The sequence below is a fragment of the Thamnophis sirtalis genome, unplaced genomic scaffold (genome assembly GCF_051295495.1).
Source record: "Thamnophis sirtalis isolate CommonGarterSnake01/CBP01778 unplaced genomic scaffold, rThaSir2_p1.2 scaffold_14, whole genome shotgun sequence".
NCBI lineage: Eukaryota > Metazoa > Chordata > Lepidosauria > Squamata > Natricidae > Thamnophis > Thamnophis sirtalis.
In genome coordinates, this window is record NW_028261394.1 from 6,558,716 (window position 1) to 6,584,254 (window position 25,539).

The window sequence follows — 25,539 nt, forward strand, 5'->3', positions numbered from 1 at the left end:
TGATACTGGCTTAAGCCTTAGGACACGCTTTAGAAATCACCATGGCTCAGTCCCACCAGAGGTGGGTTCCTACCAGTTCGCACCTATTCGGTAGAACCGGTTCGTCAAATCTACCAAACCGGTTAGAAGAGGTTCCACCAGTAGACCCGGAAAGCAGGCCACACCTACAGAAGAGGTTCCAAAAGTTTTTGAAACCCACCACTGTCACACACACACACACAAACACACACACACACACAGACTGACAAAGAGAGAGAGAGAGAGAGAGAAAGGAAGAAAGAAAGAAAGAAAGAAAGAAGAAAGAAAAAGAGTGAGAGAGAGATGAAAGAAAAAAAGAAAAAAGGGACAGAGAGACAAAAGGAAGGAAAGAGAGAGAGAGAAAACACATGGCCGGCAAGCCACTCCCACCGGGTCACATAGCCGGCAAGCCACTCCCACAAAGGAGGCCACACCCACAGAGTAGGTTCCAAAAAATTTTGAAACCCACCACTGAGTCCCATGCAACTGGACATTGGCAATGCAGCCACGGAAGACCCCAAGAGGACTTTTGTGGGCATCTCTACAGGGGTAGGATTCAGCCAGTTCGCACCGGTTCAGCCAAACTGGATGTTAATTTTATTCTATTTTATTCTATATCCGGAATTCCGGAAATGGGCTTGTTTTCAGCCTCCAGAGGGCCTCTGGAACCCGTTTTTGCCCTCCTGGAGGCTCAAGGAAAGCCTCCAGAGCCTGGGGAGGGTGAAAAACAGACCTAACGGAAGTCCGAAAATTGTTTCCATCCTCCAGATAGTCTCTGGAGCCCAGGGGAGCCCATTTTCACACTCCCAGAGGCTCGGAAAAACCCTCTGGAGCCTGGGGAGGGTGAAAACGCCCCCGCCCTGCCGTGATGCAGGAGGCCGAGTAGGCCATGCCCACCCAGCAACTGTGTAGAGCAGTGTTTCTCAACCTTGGCAACTTGAAGATGTCCGGACTTCAACTCCCAGAATCCCCCAGCCAGCGAATGCTGGCTGGGGAATTCTGGGAGTTGAAGTCCGGACATCTTCAAGTTGCCAAGGTTGAGAAACACTGGTGTAGAGAACCGGTTGCTAACATTTTTCAATCCCACCTCTGCATCTCTCGAGAACTACACCCCGGATACGGGGTTATATCTTGTGCCCGGGCACGAGGGCAACTAACTAAGCAGGGTTTATAAAATTAAAAAAAAAATAGAATTACAATGATCGAGATGTTTACGCCACAAAGGAACGAAGAGGGACCTCAGAGCATCAAAGATTGTCTTCATAAAAAGAGGGCCCTTGGAGAGGGAAATGCCCGCGGCTACAAGTTGAGCAGACGTTCTTCGCAGCTCTCCACGGGCCATTTCGTAGCCCCGCCAAACACATCCACGTTATTGTCGACCCACGGAATGATGTTGCCCGGCATGTTGATGGAACAATTCGCAATCTTCGTAATATCGTCTGGCTTTAAGACTCTGTCCCAGATATTGAACTGGCTCATTTCTCCAACAAAGGCTTGGGTGGCGTCAAACCTGCCTCCTACGGTGTCCTTCAAAGACAAAGGAAAGGAAACCGTATGTTAAGACCAAGCAAATTGGGGGGGGGGGGTTGCGAAGAAGGAGAAGAAGAAGAAGAAGAAGAAGAAGAAGAAGAAGAAGAAGAAGAAGAAGAAGAAGAGAGGAGGAGGAGGAAGAGGAGGAGGAGGAGAGGAGGAGGAGGAGGAGGAGGAGAGGAGGAGGAGAAGAAGAAGCAGAAGGAGGAGAAGAAGAGGAGGAGGAGGAGGAGGAGAGGAGGAGGAGAAGGAGAGGGAGAGGGAGAAGGAGGAGAAGAAGAGGAGGAGGAGAAGGAGGAGGAGGAGGAGGAGAAGAGGAGGAGGAGGGGAGGAGGAGGAGAAGGAGGAGAGGAAAAGGAGGAGGAGGAGGAGAAGGAGAGGAGGAGAAGGAGAAGCAGAAGGAGGAGAAGAAGAAGAGGAGGAGGAGGAGAAGGAGAAGGAGAGGAGGAGGAGGAGGAGGAGGAGGAGAGGGAGAAGCAGAAGGAGGCGAAGAAGAAGAGGAGGAGGAGGAGGAGGAGAAGGAGAGGAGGAGAAGGAGGAGGAGGAGAAGGAGAGGGAGAGAGAAGGAGAAGGAGGAGAAGAAGAAGAGGAGGAGGAGAAGGAGAGGAGGAGGAGGAGGAGGAGAAGAAGAATTAAATCCTGAAAAAGGCCATTTCTCCAACTTCCAAGTATCTAAAAATAAAATAAAAATAAAAAAACCACCTCCAATCCGAGAAACTCATCAAATCTCATGGGGTTTTGGAAATGCTACTTGGAAGTCAGTCTCAATGTTCTTAGATGCAATCCTGCGTGATGGAAACCTCCATAATCAGACACATTCTCTTCTCCTCCAGCCCTCTCCTTTCTGAGATCTCAGCCTTTTAGCCATATCTTGAGTCTGTCATCTGCACCTCTATAACTGTCTGGTTTGGCTCTGCAACCCAACAAGGCAGACACAGACTTCAGAGGAGAATCGGAACTGCAGAAAAAACAATTGTTACCCACCTGCCTTCCATTGAGGAACTGCAGACTGCACGAGTCAAAAAGAGGGCTGTGAAAATATCTACTGACCCCTCGCATGCTGGGCATAAATTGTATCAACTCCTACCTTCAAAATGAGGCTATAGAGCATTGCACACCCGAACAACTAGACACAAGGACAGGTTTTCCCCCAACGCCATCACTCTGCTAAACAAATAAGTCCCTCAACACTGTCAAACCATTCCCTAAGGCTGCATTACTATTACTATTAATCTTCTCATCGTTCCTATCACCCATCTCCTCCCACTTACGACTGTAGGACTGTAACTTTGTTGCTTGTATCCTTACAATTTATATTGATATTTATTGTTTCCTGATTGCTTATTTGTACGCTACGACTATCTTTAAGTACTGTACCTTATGATTCATGATGAATGTATCTTGTCTTTTTATGTACACTTCAGAGCATCTACATCAGACAAATTCCTTGTGTGTCCAATCACACTTGGCCAATAAAGAATTCTATTCTATTCTATTCTCTATTCTATTCATTTCTATTCTATTCCTTATTCTATTCTATTCTCTATTCTATTCCTATTCTATTCTATGTTCTATTCTATTCTAACCTTATTCCATTCCATTTCATTCTATTCTATTCTACTCTATATTCTATTCTGTATTCTATTCTATTCTATGTTCTAGTCTATATTCTATTCTATTCTATTCTATGTTCTGTTCTATTCTATTGTAACCTTATTCCATTCCATTTCATTCTATTCTATTCTACTCTATATTCTATTATATTCTATTATATTCTATTATATTCTATTATATTCTATTATATTCTATTATATTCTATTATATTCTATTATATTCTATTATATTCTATTATATGTTCTGTTCTATTCTATTGTAACCTTATTCCATTCCATTTCATTCTATTCTATTCTATTCTATATTCTATTCTGTTCTATTCTATTCTATTGTAACCTTATTCCATTCCATACCATTCTATTCTATTCTATATTCTATATTCTATATTCTATATTCTATATTCTATATTCTATATTCTATATTCTATATTCTATATTCTATATTCTATATTCTATATTCTATATTCTATATTCTATATTCTATATTCTATATTCTATATTCTATATTCTATATTCTATATTCTATATTCTATATTCTATATTCTATATTCTATATTCTATATTCTATGTTCTATTCTATGTTCTATTCTATTCTCTATTCTCTATTCTCTATTCTCTATTCTATTCTATATTCTATTCTATTCTATTCTATTCTATTCTATTCTATTCTATTCTAGTATTCTATTCTCTTGCAAATGTTTCATTACCTAACTAAGTAACATCATCGATGCTAGAAGGGAGTGTGGTTTGTGGACAGGAGGAGGAGGAGGACTGTGGGGTCCTTGGTGCTCTCTGAACTTGATGGTTCTCTTGTAGGCGTTTCATGACCCAACTGGGTTACATCATCAGTGCTAGAAGGGAGTATGGTTTGTGGGAAAGAGGAGGAGGAGGAGGAGGAGGGGGAGGATGACTGTGGGGTCCTTAATGCTCTCTGAGCTTCCCTGTTTTTCTTGCAAATGTTTCATTACCCGACATGTTAACATCATCAGTGCTAAAAGGCAGTGAGGTTTCTTTATTATCTCTTCTATTTATTTATCTCTTCTAAGTCTATTTATTATTTCTTCTAACGCCGATGAGGTTACCTAGTTGAGCAATGAAACATCTGCAAGAAAACAACCAAGCTCAGAGAGCACCAAGGAATCCCGCATATTGTATTATTTGCATGCATAAATTATAAATGAAAAATAAATGAGAGGCAGCTGAAGAAACCAGGGGAGAGAAAAGCAATGTCCCTCTTCCGTGCTGATCTTCCAACACATTTTCTTTTCTTTTCTTTTTTCCCCCTTTCTTTTCTAAATAGTTGTTCTTGAATGTTTTAATCTTTAAAAACAGAAAGCAAAGCACAACAAGAAAAAAAACCACACAAAACATACATAACAATAGAAAGTAATTATAGAGGTAAAAGCAATAGAAGGGCAATGCAGAATGGAGAACTGTAAAGGCTGAACATGAAAGCCGATACAGAAGAATTTAGAATTTAGAATTTAATAACATTTATATGCCGCCCAATCCTGTAGGACTCCGGGCAGCTTACAATACAAAAATAAAATCAAAAATAAAATACAGGGAAAGAAAAGATAGATTTAAAACAACACATCATACATTCCGTTCTAAATGGGGCTGGACCATATTTTGGGGTCAACAGCCCCAGGCCTGCCGGAACAGCCAGGTTTTAGTGGCTTTCCGGAAGGCCGAGAGAGTGGGAAGGGTCTGGATCTCTGCGGGTAGATTGTTCCACAGGGCCGGTGCAGCTACAGAGAAAGACCTCCCCCGAGTAGTCGCCAACCAGCATTGCTCGGCCGACGGTACCCGAAGGAGGCCCAGCCTGTGAGATCTTATGGGTCGTTGGGAGGTATGTGGCAGGAGGCGGTCCCGCAGATATCCAGGTCCCAAGCCATGTAGGGCTTTAAAGGTAATAACCAGCACCTTGAAGCGAGTTCGGAGACCGATGGGAAGCCAGTGCAGCTCGCGGAGGATGGGTGTAACATGGGTGTATCTAGGTACACCCAAGATCGCTCGCGCGGCCGCATTCTGGACCAATTGTAGTCTCCGAACACTCTTCAGGGGCAGCCCCATGTAAAGCGCATTGCAGTAATCAAGCCTAGAGGTGACGAGAGCATGAGTGACCATTTGAAGTGCCTCCCGGTCCAGGTAGGGCCGCAACTGGTGCACCAGGCAGATCTGGGCAAAAGACCCCCTGGTCACAGCCGACAGGTGGTATTCTAATATCAGCTGCGAATCCAGGAGGACACCCAAGTTGCGGACCCTCCCTGAGGGGAGAAGGGTTTCACCCCCCAGGCTGAGAGATGGAATATCTGGCCCATCCTTGGGGGGCAACATCAAGAAGGCTGTATAATTACTTTTTATTCGCGTCAGATTCGGCTGCAGATCCCGGAATTTCATTTAAAAGAAAAAAAAGGGGGGGGGGAAACAAAGGGGAAGAACCCATCCCAAACAATCAGCCGCAGCTCACCTGTTCCTGCCCAAGGATCAAAACCCCTCCAGGTTTAATAGGATGCCAAGGGGCTAAATTTTCTCCGGTGCCCAGTTTCTCTCCATCCTGAAACGCCTCCCACATCCCATCTCGAGTAGTCCAGGTAATGCAAATGTGATGCCATTTTCCATCGCTGATGAAGAGGGGGAGTTGGGCCACCTTGTCAAAAGAAAATCAAAGCAATCATTGTGATTTGTGATTATCATTATTATTATCTCTTTTATTCATTAAACAGGAAGCTCAGTCAACTGAACATTTAAAGATGTGTCGCAAATTACCCTTGACTGGTGCTAATGGTTGATAGGGGTTGCTGCCAGTATCCTATGTATTAACCAAGTTTTTTCTTGTTCTTGTTCTTGTTCTTGTTCTTGTTCTTCTTGTTCTTCTTGTTCTTCTTGTTCTTCTTGTTCTTGTTCTTCTTCTTCTTCTTCTTCTTCTCCTCCTCCTCCTCCTCCTCCTCCTCCTCCTCCTCCTCCTCCTCCTCCTCCTCCTCCTTCTCCTCCTCTACATGGGGCTGCCCTTGAAGAGTGTTCGAAGACTTCAGCTTGTCCAGAACGCAGCCGCGCGAGCGATTGTGGGTGCACCTCGGTACACCCACGTTACACCTATCCTCTGTGACCTGCACTGGCTGCCTATTGGTCTCCGGACACGTTTCAAGGTGCTAGTCGTTACTTTTAAAGCCCTACATGGTATCGGACCTGGTTACTTGAGAGACCGCCTCCTGCCAATTACCTCCCAAAGACCTATTAGATCCCACAGACTAGGCCTCCTCTGAATCCCATCTGCCGGCCAATGTCGGCTGGCAACTCCTCGGGGGAGGGCCTTCTCTGTGGCTGCTCCGGCCCTCTGGAACGATCTCCCCATTGAGATCCGGACCCTTACTACCCTCCCGGCCTTCCGCAAAGCAACTAAGACCTGGCTGTTCCGGCAGGCCTGGGGCTGTTGAATTTTCCAACCCCATCCGAGGTTACGACTGTTGTTGTATTTTAAATTGTTGTCTTTTATTTTTATTTTTGTACTCCTTCCCCTTCTGATTGTTAGCTGCCCTGAGTCTTCCAGGAATAGGGCGGCATACAAACCAAATAAAACTTTAAACCTCCTCCTCCTCCTCCTCCTCCTCCTCCTCCTCCTCCTCCTCCTCCTTCTTCAGGAATTTTATAAGATACATCAACAAATTGCAGCTTTCTGCAATAACACCAACAGAACTGCAAAAAACTGTGCTACTCGGAGCATCTTATATTTTAAGAAGGTCCTTGGTTGATACCTTAGACGCTGGCAGCAACCCACATCAACCATTCATGTTTAACGAATAATAATAGTAGTAGTAGTAGTAGTAGTAGTAGTAGTAGTAGTAGTAATAATAATAATAATAATAACAATAATAATAATATCGCAATACCAGGTGATAGCAGGGTCGCCGAGAAGGAACATGAAAAAATCGCAAAATACCAGGACTTAAAAATCAAAATTCAACGACTATGGCACAAACCAGCAGTGGTAATTCCAGTGGTAATTGGCACACTGGGTGCTATTGCAAAAGCACTGGAATTACATTTGAAACAGTTAAAAATTGACAAAATCACCATCAGTCAAATGCAAAAAGCCGCACTGCTTGGATCTGCACGCATATTACGAAAATACGTTACGACGTCCTAGGCCCCTGGGTGGGGCCCGACTAGTAACCAATGCCAAATCCGGCGAAACAACTGGCGGCTGTGATACAATTGTATAATAATAATAATAATTTTATTGATATCTCTGTTCCTGGAGATGCCAGAGTCGAAGAAAAAGAACTAGAAAAAAAATAAAATATCATGACCTGGGCATTGAAACTACACAGCGATGGATGAAGCATGTAACAGTGATACCCATTGTCATTGGGGCACCATGTCCAAGAATTTTACAAGATACATCAACAAATTGCAGCTTCCTGCCATAACACCAGCGGAACTGCAAAAAAACTGCGCTACTCGGAACATCTTATATTTTAAGAACGTCCTTGGTTGATACCTAAGACGCTGGCAGCAAACCGTATCAACCGTTAGCACCAGTCACTGGTATTTGTGATGCATTTTTGAATGTTCATTTGACTGAGTTTCATGTTTAATGAATAAAGTATATAATAATAATTATAACGGAAACTTTGCGCATCTTGAAAAGGAGACACTTGGTGATTGAAATCACATCCTGTGCCTGGACTTCAGTTAAACCCTGTGCATAAGGAAGGCGCACTGTGGCAATTTCAGAGCGATGCGCGTGTCACTTAGCAACTCACCTCCAACTCTCCCAGGGATTCATTGTTTATGAGACTTTCCTCGCACCATGTGTTTTTCCCCATGCTTCTGTCTCAATGACAACTTTTTGTGTCCTGATCAATGTTTCCCTTTCAACGAAGCAACATGTTCCCCGCGTCAATGGTTCTGTTGAAATTATTCGGTTTTAACGTATAGCGCCAACAAAACCCAAGCGCAGGAGTGGGACAGTGAAAGTTTCCCCTGTCCAGTAGAGTTTGACTAGATTAGATTAACAGAGTTGGAAGGGAGCTTGTAGGTCATCTAGTCCAACCCGCACCCATTCAAGCAGGAGACCCTACACCATCTATGACAGATGGCAGTCTAGTCTCTTCTTGAAAGTTTCCAGGAATGAAGCTCCCACAAACTTCCAAAGGCAACTTCTGCTCCATCGGTTGTTCTCACTATCAGAATTTTTTTTCCTTATTTCTAGGTTGAATCTCTCCTTGATCAGCTTCCATCCATTATTCCTTGGGCCTTCAGGTGCTTTGGAGAACAGCTTGACCCCCTCCTCTCTGTGGCAGCCCCTGAGATATTGGAAGACTGCTATCATGTCTCCCCTGGTCCTTCTCTTCACTAGACTAGCCAGGCCCAGTTCCTGCAACTGTTCTTCATATGTTTTAGATTTATCTCCGTTTCTTGGCCGAGGGAGCCAGCATTGTCTGAAGACAATTTGCCTGGTGATGTGGCCAGCATTGGCTTTCATGCCAAAGGCATAAAAGTACCTATTTATCTACTTGCATTTGCATGCTTTCGAGCTGCTGGGTGGGCAGGAGCTGCAGTAAGTAAGGGGAGCTTATCAGAAAATAACTGCATACCCCTCATATCCTGGATAGAAACTGTCTCAAGTTGCCTGGAATGACCCCCGAAGGGCATTGCATGCCAAAACAACTAGAGACAGGTTTTTTCCCTTGTGCCATCACTCCACTGTGCATCTAATTCTCACAGTGCTGTCTAACATCTATGAATATTTACCCATATAGCATGGCTATAATATGATTATTTACCCTTCTTATTATCTTATTTATTCTTTCCCCCTTTTATAGATGTTTTTGTTATGATGATGAGCTTGGACACGATGGCTCAGTGGTTATAACACTAAGCTCGTTGATCAGAAAGGTCGGCAGTTTGGCAGTTCGAATCCCTAGCACCGCATAACGGAGTGAGCTCCTGTTACTTGTCCCAGCTTCTGCCAACCTAGCAGTTCGGTAAAGCAGGTTAAAAAATGCAAGTAGAAAAATAGGGACCATCTTTGGTGGGAAGGGAACAGCATTCCGTGCGCCTTCGGCGTTGAGTCATGCCGGCCACATGGCCACGGAGACGTCTTTGGACAGCGCTGGCTCTTCGGCTTTGAAACGGAGATGAGCACTGCCCCCTGGAGTCGGGAACGACTAGCACATATGTGCGAGGGGAACTTTTACCTTTACCTATTATGATGATGATCACTATTCTGTTCTATTGCTTTGCATGCACGTTGAGGGCTTCTGTGCCAGAGACAAATTCCTTGTGTCTCTGATGACCACTTGGCCAAATAAAGTATGGAATTCAATCAAAAGTGGTGCTTGGCCCTACCTTGTCATTGATCAGGAGTTCAATGGGGTTATTCCCCCACTCAATCAACACGACTTCGTTGGTTTGCCCTGGCACGGCGTAAGAGAAGGGGGTCCCAATTCCAGGGGAGGCACCGGATTTCAGCCACAAGCAGACGGTGAAGGCGTAGAGTTCGGGAAGTGTTTTCTTGACCTTCCCATACAAGTAGTTGGTGCGGAGAGGGAGGGAGACTTTAAATTCATCCGGTGCTTTAAAGGCGCTGGTACCTAAGGGCCAGAAACAAAAATTATCTACACAGCACAGCTGGATTGTTCCTAATCGATGGATTTTTGCCTAGTGGTGATGGTCAGATAAGAGGAAAAAATTAGCCGGTTCCTCAGCTGCTAAAATGCACTGACGATGTTACCTGGTTTGGTAATGAAACATCTGCAAGAAAACCACTAAGCTCAGAGAGGGACCAGGACCCCACAGTCCTTCTCCTTCTTCTCCTCCTCCTACTCCTTTCCACAAACCTTTCTAGCAGTGATAATGTTATCTAATTGGGTAATGAAACATCTGCAAGAAAACCACCAAGCTCAGAGAGCACCAAAGACCACACAGTCTTCGTCCTCCTCCTCCTGTCTTCTTCTCTTCCTCCTCCTCCTTTCTACTTCTTTCCCTCTTTCTTCTCCTTCATCCTCCTCCTCCTCCTCCTCCCAACCACAAACCCCACTCCCTTCTATCCTTGATGCTGTTACCTAGTTGGGTAATGAAACATCTGCAACAAAGCCAGCAAGCTCAGAGAGCATCAAGGACCACAAGGTCCTCCTCTTGTCTTCTTCTCCTCCTCCTCCTCTTCTCCACAAACCCCACTCTCTCCTAGCACTGACAATGTTACCCAGTTGGGTAATGAAACTTTGCAAGAAAACCACCAATTTCAAAGAGCAACAAAGACCATCAAGTCTTCGTCTTCCTCCTCCTGTCTTCTCCTCCTCCTCCTTCTGTCTTCTCCTCCTCCTCCTCCTCCTCCTGTCTTCTTCTTCCCCTCTTTCTTCTCCTTCATCCTCCTCCTCACAACCAAAAGCCCCACTCCTTTCTATCACTGATGCTGTTACCTAGCTGGATAATGAAATGTCTGAAGACAAATTCCTTGTGTGACCAATCGCACACTTGGCCAATAAAGAATTCTAAACAAACAATATATTGATAATTAGAGGAGGAGGAGGAGGAGGAGGAGGAGGAGGAGGAGGAGGAGGAGGAGGAGGAGGAGGAGGATGATAGAGCCGAGGTGGCGCAGTGGTTAAATGCAGCGCTGCAGGCTACTTCAGCTGACTGCAGTTCTGCAGTTCGGCTGTTCAAATCTCACCGGCTCAAGGTTGACTCAGCCTTCCATCCTTCCGAGGTGGGTGAAATGAGGACCCGGATTGTTGTTGGGGGCAATATGCTGACTCTGTAAACCGCTTAGAGAGGGGCTGAAAGCCCTATGAAGCGGTATATAAGTCTAACTGCTATTGCTATTGCTATATTATTAGCAATTAGGAAAGAGAGGCTGGCAGTGTAACTGTGTAGTTAGCACCAAATTGTTGGAAATGTGATTATGAATCAGGCCCATACCACCATATGTGGTGGTTGTGCCAAAAAACCAAAAGAATATTGGCGGAAAATTGGAAAAGGTAACTGAGAGAGGTAACCGGAGGGGAAATCGAATTCAAACCAGAACTATTTCTTTTGGGAATCATCAATGATAAACATGACAAGGGGGTAATCTACTGAATAATACATATTATTGTGGCAGCAAGAATGGTCTTTGCCCAAAACTGGAAAAACAGGGGAATTCCACAAGAAGAGGAAGTAATTAGGAAAATTCTGATTTGTGTAGAAATGGATAAATTGATGTGGGGATTGAAGAACAAAGACGAATCAGAATATTATAAGACCTGGGACAAATTCTATCAATGGTTGGAACTGAAAAGGAAAGGCCCAAAATACCGGTAAACAATATCTAAGATTTATAGAATGGAGACTAGAATTATGCATGAAATCGTAACAGTGGAAAATGCATAAGACAAGAGCAAAGCTGGAAATACGATATCCTTATATTTGTAAATACCGAATAGACCAACTGTAAATAAGCATGGGGGGTTATATAATATTTAACTTTCTATTCTAGTACAAAGAGATTACCAGGACGGTTACGCTGTCTCCAATGTTTTAAGGTGTGTTTAATTTTAAAAAGAAAACTTTTTAATTAAAAACAAAAAGGAAAGAGAAGCCGGCAGCGTAACCGTGGAAGAGTCTGTACGGCTTCTATGCCGGAGAGGGCGGGGGAATTAAACGCCGTAAGCCCCCATCATCCCGTAGAAATCACATAAAGGAATGCAAATCCCTAAGCCAGCAAAGAATGTAGGTCATAACTCCCCACTTTGACAAGCCAATATTTCTCCGTCGCTCCCGACTTCAAGCAGGGGAGCATATAACAAGGGGGTGGGGTGACAGATCTGCCATGACAAAAGAGCTTTGGAGACCCAAGGGCTGTTCAGAAGTGACTTATTACAGTTCAGGATCTGTAGGGGCATTTCAGCTGCAAGATGTAAGGCATCAGAGGGAAGGGAGCCCTACTCTGTAACTCAAAGGCGGCCTTTCCAGACCCAGATTGTATTTCGGCTACGTGAAGGTCTGGAGGGTGTGATTTAAAAAAGAAAAAAAAAATTAAGGATAGTGGCTCAGGAAGGACTATGGAAGCTTTGCCCCTTTATGTATGTAACGTGCAAGAAAATACGAGTGATATTTCAGACGTATCAGCACAGCCCCTGGTTGTTGTTTTTTTCCTCTTCCATATCCTGCGGACACCCTTGGTTGTGTAGAGGTGGGAGTGTGTGTGTGTTTGTGTGTGTGTGTGTGTTCTAACACAATTCTTCATATTTAAGGGGAAGGGTAGAAAATCTGGCCTTGGCGCACTCCATTAAAGCCATTAACGAATAGATGGTAGAAGGAAGATAGGTAGGTAGGTAGGTAGATAGATGATACATACAGTAGATAATAGATAGATGATAGGTTAGTTAGATAGTTAGTTAATTAGATAGACAGACAGACAGACAGACAGATGATGGATGGTAGAGACAAAAAGAGAGAGATTACAGAAAGAGAGATTAGAAAGATAGGTAGGTAGATTAGATAAAGATAGATGATAGATAGATAGATAGATAGATAGATAGATAGATAGATAGATAGATAGATGATTGATAGATTACAGAGAGAAAGAGAGATTAGCGAGAGCGGGAGATATGATAGATAGATAGATAGATAGATAGATAGATAGATAGATGGATGGATGGATGGATGGATGGATGGATGGATGGATGGATGGATGGATGGATGGATGGATGGATGGATGGATGGATGGATGGATGGATGATAGATTACAGAGAGAAAGAGAGCTTAGTGAGAGAGGGAGATTAGATAGATAGATAGATAGATAGATAGATAGATAGATAGATAGATAGATAGATAGATAGATAGATAGATAGATTACAGAGAGAAAGAGAGATTAGGTGGCGAGAGGGAGATATGATAGAATTTTCCAAGGGGCGTCTCACCCAAAGTGTTCTCGAGGAGGAAGACCCCAGAGCCCCAGCAAGCTTACCTCTTTCCAGTTCGGAGACCCTTTCTAGCAGAGCATTCAAGGCGGCCTCCGTCCTCTGCCGGTGAGTGGAGGTCTCGTTGTGGAGCAGCCACTTCTCGTTCTCCAGCTCGGAGACTTTGCTTAGCAGCTGGCGCTCCAGTTCTCCAAGCCGCCTCTGAAGCATCTCTCGGAGGTCGTTGGGCAAGGCTCCAACCGTCGCATTGCCTCGAAGCTGGTGCTTTGAATGGGGCGGGGTGGGGGTGGGGAAATAATCACACACCACAGGAAATGAATGCCAACTTCATTTGTTTAATTAAGTAGCATCTTAATGCTGAGCTTGTCAATCAGAAAGGCCAGGCATTCAGCGGTTAGAATCCCTAGCGCTGCATAACGGAGTGAGTTCCCGTTGCTCTTATGTTGCCCAACCAATTACTATCCCTGTACTAATGAGCCAACCAGCTGTACTAACCAGGGATGCAGTGGCTCAATGGCTAAGACGCTGAGCTTGTCGATCAGAAAGGTCGGTTAGAATCCCTAGCGCCGCATAATGGAGTGAGTTCCCGTTACTCTTAGGTTGCCCAACCAATTACACTCCCTGTACTAATGAGCCAACCAGCTGTACTAACCAGGGACACAGTGGCTCAATGGCTAAGACGCTGAGCTTGTCGATCAGAAAGGTTGGTTAGAATCCCTAGTGCCACATAACGGAGTGAGTTCCCGTTACTCTTAGGTTGCCCAACCAATTACTCTCCCTGTACTAATGAGCCAACCAGCTGTACTAACCAGGGACACAGTGGCTCAATGGCTAAGACGCTGAGCTTGTCGATCAGAAAGGTTGGCTAGAATCCCTAGCGCCACATAACGGAGTGAGTTCCAGTTACTCTTAGGTTGCCCAACCAATTACTATCCCTGTACTAATGAGCCAACCAGCTGTACTAACCAGGGACGCAGTGGCTCAATGGCTAAGACGCTGAGCTTGTCGATCAGTTTGGCAGTTCAAATCCCTAGCGCCGCGTAATGGAGTGAGCTCCCATGTCTTGTCCCAGCTTCTGCCAACCTAGCAGTTCGAAAGCACATAAAAAAATGCAAGTAGAAAAGTAGGAACGACCTTTGGTGGGAAGGTAACTGCGTTCCGTGCGCCTTTGGCCTTTAGTCATGCTGGCCACATGACCACGGAGACGTCTTCGGACAGCGCTGGCTCTTCGGCTTTGAAACAGAGATGAGCACCGCCCCCTAGAGTCAGGAACGGCTAGCACATATATGCGAGGGGAACTTTTACCTTAATTTAAGGTTCTCTCTGCTGGTGTGATGTGTGCAAAACTGCAAATATAGTTACAGCTCTTGCAAACATAGAATAACAGGGGATTGGAAATAACATGATGTATGAATAAGAATTAAGTTTTAATGGAAAATTAAAGTTTGAATGACAATATTAGAAAAACAACAACCATGAAACAGATATATTTTAAATGCTTTAAATGATTGCCATTGGTACCAGAAATGTATATTGAGAATATGGAATAATGAAAGAAGAAAAGGATGGAATTTTAATATAGACAGATGTGAAGAGCTAAATAATGGAAGCATGAATAACAAAATAGATGGAAGATGATTAACAGAAAAGAAATGTTATTGCCACATCTTTGAAAATCATTTTAAAAAAAAGAAGTAAGAAAGAAAATCATATTGATAGGAGTTGGGGGGAGTTAAAATAGAGATGGAAATATAATGTTTAATGAAAGGAAAGACTAGGGGTGACATGACAGCAGAGTGCCCATATTTGAGGGGATGCCCCAAAGAAGAGGGAGTCAAGCTATTCTCCGAAGCACCTGAAGGGAGGACAAGAAGCAATGGGTGGAAACTAATCAAGGAGAGAAGCAACTTAGAACTAAGGAGAAATTTCCTGACAGTGAGAACAATTAATCAGTGGAACAATATTGCCTTCAGAAGTTGTGAATGCTCCAACACTGGAGATTTTTAAGAAGAGATTGGACAACCTTCTCTCTGAAATGGAATAGGGTTTTCTGCTTGAGCAGGGGGTTGGTCTAGAAGACCTCTAAAGTCCCTTCCAATTCTGTTATTCGGGAAATCTTAGCCACTTTAAACATTCCTGTTCTTGGATAATGTGTTGGTTTGCTATTGCCCATAGGGGGGAAAAAACATGTTTTATACATGTTTTCACACACACACACACACACACCACGCAGGGTATATTTTCTGAGCTAGAGGATGTTTAGATGTTCAAATGGAAACTCCTAGAATTGTGAAGCCTCAATGCATGTAGGAGAAAGCAGGAGTCCTCTTTTGGGTTATTTTGTGCAAGAATCAAAGCTCCCCTCGTATTTTGCATCTGTGACATCAGAAAATCTGCATTGCTGTGGGTAGATTCCCCCGGAGTTGGGAGGGAGAGCGACAGAGTACTTTTGCAACAGCTGGCTGGAGGAATTCTACCATCTTTTATTAGACTCAGCTAAGAGTTCCCCCAACACACAAACGCATACAGACACACACACTGTGTGTGTGTGTGTGTGTGTGTGTGTGTGTGTGTCCCTCATGTTGGATCGAAGCCAAAGCAACTGGAAACATGGCAAACAGAATCAACAGGGGACGCCCTCCGCAGATACTACCCGTAACCGCATAGTCCAACGTATTCATTAAAGTCCAGCATCCGTTCGCTGTTACTTATTTATACATTTTGAAAGAACGGCGTGGCACGCACTCGCCTTATTTATGAGGAGAACACGCGCCACGCCATTCGTTCAAAATCAAATCTGGGATCATCTCTAACAACGGCAGTAAATTTAAAAAAAATAGACTCGATTGAAGGAGCCAAGAGAGATCTGGAAAGGAGTGTGGAAAATCTGGGTAGATTTTTGCAAGGGGGTTCAAATAGCATCTGATTCCTTGAATGGAGCTTACTCCCAGGCCAAGGACGTCCTCAACATGATCATAATTCCCATTATGGCTTAAGTGGACATTGAATAGAAGAACAGTAGCTGATCCCAGAATAACAAAATATCAGAGTGGGGAGGGACCTTGGAGGTCTTCTAGTCCAACCCCCTGCTCAATTCAGACAAATGGCTGTCCAGTCTCTTCTATTACTACTACTACCTCTATCTCTACTACTAGTCTTCAGAAGACTACCACTACTATATACTACTACTACTTCTATATCTACTATTAGTCTTCAGACGACTACTACTACATACTGCTACTACCTCTATCTCTACTAGTAGTCTTCAGAAGACTATTACTATGTACTATTACTACTATATCTCTACTACTAGTCTTCAGAAGACTACCACTTCTATATACTACTACTACTTCTATATCTACTATTAGTTTTCAGAAGACTACTACTATATACTACTACTACTTCTATCTCTACTACTAGTCTTCAGAAGACTATTACTACATACTTACTACTACCTCTATCTCTACTACTAGTCTTCAGAAGACTACCACTTCTATAATCTACCACTACTTCTATATCTACTATTAGTCATCAGAAGACTACTACTACATACTACTACTTCTATCTCTACTAGTAGTCTTCAAAAGATTATTACTACATACTATTGGTACTATATCTCTACTACTAGTCTTCAGAAGACTATTACTACATACTATTACTACTACATCTATCTCTACTACTAGTCTTCAGAAGACTACCACTACTCTATACTACTACTACTTCTTCTATATCTACTATTAGTCTTCAGAAGACTACTACCACCACTACATACTACTATTATATCTACTAGTAGTCTTCAGAAGACTACTACTACCACCACTACATACTACTACTTCTATATCTACTATTAGTCTTCAGAAGACTACTACCACCACTACATACTACTACTACTACTACTACTACTACTACTATCTCTACTAGTAGTCTTCAGAAGACTAGTAAGTCAGTTATTTAGATGGTCCCTCTATCTTTTAAACAACTTGGTCTATTTTTGTATGGATTTGGGGGTTCTTGTTTGTAAACTACTCAGAGTCACTTGGGTAGTGAGATAGGTGGTGCGTAAATTTCATTAATGAATACAATTTCGTGGCAGGGCAAATGTTCCCACTAACCCCATCGAAATACAAGATATATCAACACTTAAGATGAATGGACATAGATCTGTGATGGTCTATGGCAGTGTTTCTCAACCTTGGCAACTTGAAGATGTCCGGACTTCAACTCCCAGAATTCCCCAGCCAGCATTCGCTGGCTGGGGCATTCTGGGAGTTGAAGTCCGGACATCTTCAAGTTGCCAAGGTTGAGAAACACTGGTCTATGGCATGAGCCAGAAGTGGCACACAGAACCCTCTCTGTGGGCATGGGCACCATCACCAGCTGCTCTTTGGGTTTCCAGTGTGCCAGCCAGCTGGTCTTCATGGGCGCCAGAGCACCGGAAAATGGCCTGAGAATGACCCGAAAAATGCCCCCAAAACAGGCCATTTTGGGGCTATTTTCCAGGCCATTAGGGGGCCTTTTTCAGATTATTTTTCATGCCATTTTTGGGCCCTATTCAAACTATTTTGGCGGTCATTTCTGGCCCCAAAACTGGCCTGAAAAACAGCCCGAAAAAGGCTGAAAAACAGGTGTTGAAAAGGTTTCTCATCACGGACAGAGATCATGCAACCATAATAAACTACTGAATTAAAATCATCCAGACACAATGGATTCTGTATCAGCCTGATCTTAAGGACTCTCTAGTCTTGAACTTCAAATAGTTGCAAAATTGGAATGGAATAGCCAACACTTCTGACTTTTTGAAGACCAGTAGGAAGGAAATCCTCTAAAGCAACTATGCCCCCCTCCCACCCAAGATCTGTGGACTTCAACTCCCAGAATGCCTGAGTCAGCCCTTGTTCTAACCCTAACCAATGCTGGCTCAGGCATTCTGGGAGTTGAAGTCCAAGGTCGTAAGGGGGCCAGAGTTACTCTAAAGCAATGTTTTGCAACTGTGGCAGCTTGAAAATGTACGGACTTCAACTCCCAGAATTCCCCAGCCAGCCATTGGACCGGAAAACAGTCTTCATCCCAACAAATCCAAGCAGAGCTTCAGTGAACATTAGTTAGCGGTTACCATAGCTTTACATTCTCGTTGCGTTTCTATAAATTCTCATATTATTTCTCCCGTGACCCGTCAAAACCGCGGAGGACAAAATCGCGCTTGACGAAAGCGCGCATTTGACGTCATCACAGCGCGACGAAAAAAATTAAAAATGGAAATAAAATTAAAATTAAAGCAAGCCGATTCACATAAAGGTAAGGGTTAGGTTTAGGGTTAGGGTTAGGTTAAGGGTTAGGTTTAGAGCGTTAGGGTTACGTTTAGCGTTAGGTTAAGGGTTAGCGTTAGGTTTAGCGTTAGGTTAAGGGTTAGGTTTAGGGTTAGATTTAGGGTTAGGTTAAGGGTTAGGTTTAGGGTTAGGTTTAGGGTTAGGTTTGGGGGGGTTAGGTTAAGGTTTTCGCTTTATTTTTACATATTTCGATCACAGCACGATGTTTTCGTCGCGCTGTGATGACGTCAAATGCGCGCTTTCGTCGAGCGCGATTTTGTCCTCTGCGGTTTTGTGGTGGAACCTATTTCTCCAGCTACAGTCCTCTTAAACTGAACAATCGGTAAACACTGATAAATAACCCCCCCTTTTCTTCTCCTGCAATGTTGACCACACATCAAATATCCCACTCGTTGTCTAGCTATCCAAGATTTAAAAAAATTCAGCAAGGGAAGACAATTTCCAAGCCACAATGCCCATGACTTAAGTTATTAGCTTTGGGGGAGACAAAATTGCAATTTTTATAGACCTCTCCATTAGCAGTTAGTGTTTTTGATGTTTTATCACGATGGGATTTCCCCACGCCATAAGAAAGGTGCTTCGAAGAAGTGTAAGAGCCAATTTAATTGACCAAATGTTCCATTGATTACAAAGAGCTTTCAACTTTTTTTTCTTTCCGAAGTACTGGCTAGGAAAGCAACCTCAGATATCCATTAAGGAGAGTTGGAATTTCAAATGCGGGTAGCTACGTTTACTCAAGGTTTAAGGGGAAAGTAGGAGAGGAGGCTGAATTCTAAAGCACGGTTCCATCTTTGAAACGATCTTTGAAATGACTTTTGGCCTGGGATAGTAAAACTAAACTGTCCAAGGAATAATTCCAGAAGTTCTTCTAATGCTTGAGGTTGCTCCAAAGATTGCTAATTATAAGACCACTGACTTTTATGGACAAAAAGCAATGGGAGGGGGGAGACAAAGAGGTGGTGGGAGAAGGGGGCTAAGAAACATTCTGCCCTTCGCCCAGGGGTTATCTGCCCATCATGTTTTTGACAGTTTAGCTCTGTTGAGCTTTTAGCAAAAGAAATTAGAAGTGCTGTTTGCACCTACATGGGGAAAAAGAACAAAAAAAATACAGTCTGTTAAATTTAAATAGGAAGGAAGGAGGAGGAAATGAAAGGAAGGAAAGAAGGAAGGAAGAGGAAGAGAAAGGAGAAGAGGAAATGAGATTAAGGAAGGAAGGAACTGAGAGGAAGGAAAGAAGGAAGGGGAAGAGGAAATGAGAGAAAGGCAGGCAGCCAGGCAATGGACCGAAAAATGAAAATGCCTTCATTAATGAGATAGACATAAAATTTTATAGATTGTATTCCTTTGCAATCTATTTTCACAAGGCTACCCCTTTAACCAGATGCACAATCAGTTTATTTCTCAGCTTTGTGGATGATCTTTCTCCCTTTCTCCAATCCTCTGTGTTTTCCATGTTTATCTGGTTTCTCTCCCAAGTGTAATTGTGTTTTTTTTTTAAAAAAAAAATGCTTCGTTGCAGAGAATTTTAAGACCGCGACTCATTTAAAAGCCTTTGTTTTCTTAGTAAATAATGCAACCGTGAGAGTAAGCAATTCTGAGAAATGAAGCTTGTTTGTGGAAATATCCCACTGGACACCCACTAATTACCCCCCTGATAATAACCGACGTGTATATTTAGCTCGCAACGCTGTTCCAAGGTGCATCTCCTCTTAGGCGACAACAGAAATTCCAGCCCGCAAGTTTGAAATGACGAATGACGGTGCAAAGAGGAGAAAGAGAGGTACATGGCAAAAGGGAGTGATCATTGGATGGATTCACAAGTTAATCCAAAAACAGGGAGTAGAAATAAAGGCATGTTTTAGCTATGTTGCAACCAGGAAGTTAGGCTGCACACAAAGAGAATTTTCAAGCCCTTTTCAGTGGCTTAACAGCCATCGATCGATCAATGAACTCTACTTCTAAACAATCCTAACATCGATCAATTCATTCATCCCATTTCCCAATAGGTAGCTATAGATACCTAGGGGCGCGGTGGCTCTGTGGCTGACTCTGAGCTTGTCGATCAGAATGGTCGGCAGTTCGGTGGTTCGAATCCCTAGCGCCGTGTAACTGAGTGAGCTCCCGTGACTTGTCCCAGCTTCTGCCAACCTAGCAGTTCGAAAGCACGTACAAATGCAGGTAGAAAAATAGGGACCACCTTTGGTGGGAAGGGAACAGCGTTCCGTGCGGCTTCGGCATTGAGTCATGCCGGCCACATGACCACGGAGACGTCTTCGGACAGCGCTGGCTCTTCGGCTTTGAAACGGAGATGAGCACCACCCCCTAGAGTCAGGAACAACTAGCACATATGTGCGAGAGGACCCTTTACCTAGCTGTAGATAACACTCTCTCTCAGCCCTGCCCACCTCACAGGGGTGTTGTTGCGGGGTAAAACAGTAGCAGGAAGCAGTAGTAAATGTGTTCCCCATTGTGAGTTGTTTATTAAATTTATAAACAGTATCTGCACATATTATACACCATAAGGCAGCATATGTATAACTGGAATATAGAGCTATATCTCTAATATAGGGCAGATTTATAATGTTAAGAAGTCAGACTAGAATGTTGATTCCCTTCTCCTTTTAACCATGAAAAAAATGGGGTTTCCCCATCACTACCTCTTAATTTAATGCCCCTGTTGATAAGATTATTATGCAGATACAACCGGGTGAGAAGAGATGTAAACAATACGCACTGAACTGCAGGAAAGGGAAGACATACAACTCGCTGTAACTGCAGATCCCTGCAAAGTGATTGCATTAAATAAATCAGGGGAACTGACAACAAGAAGCAATCAATCATCACCCTACAGAAAGATGAGCCAAGGAGCAAAATGTTACATGAAGTTCAGTTCTCTCTCTTTCTCTCTCTTTCTTTCTCTCTCTTTCTCTCTCTCTCTGTCTCTCATTCTCCCTCTCTCTTTCTTTCTTTCTCTCTCTTTCTTTCTCTCTGTGTGTGTCTCTCTCGCATTTTCTTTCTCTCTCTCCCTCCCTCCCTCTTTGTTTCTCTCTGTCTCTCTCTTTCTTTCTCCCCCTCCCTCCCTCTCTCTCTCTCTCTCTCTCTCTCATTCTCCCTCTCTCTTTCTCACTCTCTTTCTCTCTGTGTGTGTCTCTCTCTCATGTCTCTTTCTCTCTCTCCCTCCCTCCCTCTCTTTCTCTCTCTCTTTGTCCCTCTCTTTCTCTCCGACTCTCTCTTTTTCTCTCATCTCTCTTGTCTCTTTCTCTCTCACCCTCACCCTCTTTCTGTCTCTCTCTTTCTCCCTCCCTCTCTTTCTCTCTCTCTTTGTCCCTCTCTTTCTCTCTGACTCTCTCTTTTTCTCTCATCTCTCTTGTCTCTTTCTCTCACCCTCACCCTCTTTCTGTCTCTCTTTCTCCCTCCCTCTCTTTCTCTCTCTCTTTGTCCCTCTCTTTCTCTCCGACTCTCTCTTTTTCTCTTTCTCATGTCTCTCTCTCTGTTGTATCTTTCTCTCTTTTTCTCTCATCTCTCTTGTCTCTTTCTCTCTCACCCTCACCCTCTTTCTGTCTCTCTCTTTCTCCCTCCCTCTCTTTCTCTCTCTCTTTGTCCCTCTCTTTCTCTCTGACTCTCTCTTTTTCTCTCATATCTCTCTCGTCTCTTTCTCTCTCACCCTCTCTCTGTGTCTCTCTCTTTCTCCCTCCCTCCCTCCCTCTCTTTCTCTCTCTCTTTGTCCCTCTCTTTCTCTCCGACTCTCTCTTTTTCTCTCATCTCTCTTGTCTCTTTCTCTCTCACCCTCCCCCTCTTTCTGTCTCTCTCTTTCTCCCTCCCTCTCTTTCTCTCTCTCTTTGTCCCTCTCTTTCTCTCTGACTCTCTCTCTCTCTCTTTCTCATGTCTCTCTCTCTGTTGTATCTTTCTCTCTCTTTCTCTCCCTCCCTCCCTCTCTTTCTCTTCACCCCACCCAGAGAATACCCATCCATAAACAAATTCCCTCCAACCCCAAAGGTCTCCTGAAGCTAATCTCTGCCTGGGAACCCTGCAAGTAGTTAATGAATTTATTTTGTTTATTAATCAGATTTATATGGCCGCTGCTTTGAGAAAGCAGCAGGTGGAGGGCGGGCAGCTGGATTCGGCCACCTTCCTCACTGGGAGTTGTGAGTCAGACTTTTGGATTTAAATCAAGCAAGCCTGAGGTCAGATTTCAGCCCCATTTCTGATTTTCAGTGCACTTGGGACCAGTCCCTACATTTCCAGACAGGGTGGTGGCAAGAAGAAGCTACAGAGATTAACTCCTCCAGAGCAAGGGAAAGGAGACACGGATGAAACAGGAACAGTGCAACTTTTCTCCAAGGGAAGTCCATCTCGGTGTGTGTGTGTGTGTGTCCCCCACAATCACACAATCTAAGGCAGTGTTTTTCAACCACTGTGCCGCGGCACACTAGTGTGCCGTGACATAGTGTAAGGTGTGCCGTGGGAAAAACACTTTATATATAGTCAATATAGGCACAGAGTTAAATTTTTTAAACATTTTCTAATGGTGGTGTGCCTCGTGATTTTTTTCATGAAAAAAGTGTGCCTTTGCACAAAAAAGGTTGAAAAACACTGATCTAAGGAACTGTTCAATCTGGTCTTGAAAGATGCTTCAAAGCATCTTTTGACTTCTCCTGCAATTTGTTTCCTGCAGCCTAGATTTTAAGCCAACAACCCACACCGCCCTTAAGAGCAAAGTTGCAACAGTTGAGACATCGATCCTTGTTTTTCAAGACCTTCCCCGCCGCCCCCCTCCCGCCCCCACCACCATCCCCAGGTCCCTTCCCAAAAGCTCTCGCTTTCTCGCCTCTTCGAACTGGCTGCCTTTCAGCACCACGGACAGCGACGGGCGCGTCTCCTCCGCCTGAGCATCTAAGATGCTGGTTGCCAACTTCAGACCCGAGTTTGGGAGGAGGTTCCTACAACCCCAATTTCCCCGACTCGCTTTGGGCTCTCACCCCGCGGTGCTCTTCCCATCTCCCGTGTCCAACGGATCTCTTCCACCACCACCACCAGCAGCACCACCAGAAACCCCAGGCCTCTTCTGTCCTCACCTCCAGATTCTCCAAGCGATCCTTGAGGGCTTGCATGGTGCGGGTCAGTTGGTCGACGATCTTGCCGGGGTCGCGGGGAAGATCCCCCATGGTGTCCTTGCCCTTCGCCAACTCTTTCCTCCACGGGCCGCCTTTGCCGTCGGAGCTCTCGCACCGGCCCAGCTTGCCGCTCAGCTCGCGGATGGTCTCCCGCTGGTTGCCGATGGTCTCCTTCTGCTGCAGGATGGTTTCCCGCAGCTGGAAGAGGGTGGCCTTCAGCTCCTCCTCGGGGGGCAGCCCTCCACCCGCCATGGGCACCGAGGGCAGCGGGCAGCCCGGGTTGGCGGCGTCCAGGGGCAGCGAGGTGCAGACGAAGCGAGTGCCCGCCGCCGGGGTGTCTTGCGCGCCCGCCGGCGCCCCCCAAGCCGAGAAGAAGAAGAAGCCGGCCAGGATGGGCAACAGCATAGCGGCCAGACGCGGGGACCGATCTATTGCATGGAGGGAGGCGAACGTGGGAAAGGGGCGCCAGCGAGAGGAGAGTCCCGTTTTCGGCTCGCTTTTTCCTGCAGAGTAAGCCCGAGGCGAACGTGGGAAAGGTGCGCCAGCGAGAGGAGAGTCCCGTTTTCGGCTCGCTTTTTTTCCCTTCAGAGAAAGCCCGAGGATGAGCCTGGAGTTGGCCCGGACGCGCAACAGCTACGGGAGTCACCCGTCCTCACGTAAAAGCATCAGAGCCAACTCCGCGCTCCGCGCAATCCCTTAAAAATGCCCAGCCGTCTCGGGCGGGGCGGGAGGAGCGAGGAAGAGGGCGAGGCAGCTGGTTGGCTGAGCGCTCGTCGCAAGCCACGCCCCCCCCCTTGGCCCGGGACCATGAAACCGTGAGAGGCGGGGACGGCGGGAAGGCTTGTGATTGGCGGGGACCCGGAGAGAGGAGCGTCTGGAAAAAGAGTTTGCGTTCATTCATTCATTCATGTATTTATTGGTAGGGAGGGAGGTGCAAAGATCCGGACGGCCGCTAAGGGGCAGGGACGGGGTACTTTTGGGACTCTTTAGCCTGCCATCTGTTGGTCGTCCGAGTTTGTTAGTTTTTTTGCAGCGTGGATCGGGTTTAGTTTTGCATTTAATGCTCTCGGGCGTTGCAGATTAGAGACATTCGGGGAGGTGTGTAGTTAGTGAATTCGCCCATCTTGGTTAGTTTTAACCTGGTTTCTTGGTTTGGGGGAGGTTGGAACCATGGGTAAAAGTAATGAGATGGCCTGTAAGGCCGCATTCACACAAACCACAAGCCATTATTTAGCCGAGATATAGGGGATAGATCACAAGAGTTGGGTCTCACCAACATGGCAAATCAAATTGAAATAAACCACATTCAGCCCTGGATAAGACAAGGGCTGTGATCCTTGGGACTCTCCATTTTTTTTCATTTTTCAAATGGCTAAAAAATGCCATATTGTGGTGGGAAATAACTGGGTATTGCATTAAAAGACAAGACAAGAACAGTTTATTTTTTCCCCGAATGCCATCACTCTGCTAAACAAATAAGTCCCAACCATTCACTAAGGCTGCATTGCTATTACTATTAATCTTCTCATCGTTCCTATCACCCATCTCCTCCCAATTAGGACTGCAGGACTGTAACTTTGTTGCTTGTATCCTTACAATTTTTATTGATATTGTTTCCCGATTGCTTATTTGTACCCTATGACTATCATTAAGTGTTGTACCTTATGATTCATGACGAATGTATCTTGTCTTTTTATTTACATTGAGAGCATCTGCACCAAAGACAAATTCCTTGTGTGTCCAATCACACTTGGCCAATAAAGAAATTCTATTCTATTCTATTCTATTCTATTCCTTATTCTATTCTATTCTCTATTCTCTATTCTATTCATTTCTATTCTATTCCTACTCTGTTCTATGTTCTATTCTATTCTATTCTAACCTTATTCCATTTCATTTCATTCTATTCTATTCTACTCTATATTCTATTATATTCTATTCTGTATTCTATTCTGTTCTGTTCTATTCTATATTCTATTCTATTCTACTCTATATTCTATTATATTATATTTGTATTCTATTCTAT

The 25,539-nt window shown here is 44.4% G+C and overlaps 1 protein-coding gene across 1 annotated transcript; it reads right to left on the bottom strand.

The window, feature by feature from the left end:
* Positions 1 to 1,206: 1,206 nt before the first annotated feature.
* Positions 1,207 to 24,188, bottom strand: NPTX2 (neuronal pentraxin 2). The gene is made up of 5 exons (XM_087701709.1): positions 23,475 to 24,188; positions 13,120 to 13,336; positions 9,519 to 9,763; positions 5,635 to 5,814; positions 1,207 to 1,545 (listed from the first exon to the last, which is right to left on the bottom strand). Exons 1-5 carry the CDS (start codon positions 23,916 to 23,918, stop codon positions 1,318 to 1,320), a joined length of 1,314 nt encoding a protein of 437 aa, XP_087557835.1. The 5' UTR covers positions 23,919 to 24,188; the 3' UTR covers positions 1,207 to 1,317.
* Positions 24,189 to 25,539: the final 1,351 nt, after the last annotated feature.

Bases quoted from the DNA above. Each gene is read 5' to 3' on its own strand.
- NPTX2 (XM_087701709.1), bottom strand. From the start codon at position 23,918: ATGCTGTTGCCCATCCTGGCCGGCTTCTTCTTCTTCTCGGCTTGGGGG. The intron at 5,815-9,518 runs GTAGGGCCAAGC...TCTTTTGACAAG, and splicing joins AACTCCTGATCAATGACAAG to GTGGCCCAACTCCCCCTCTT. The intron at 1,546-5,634 runs GTGAGCTGCGGC...TTGTCTTTGAAG, and splicing joins TGATCCTTGGGCAGGAACAG to GACACCGTAGGAGGCAGGTT.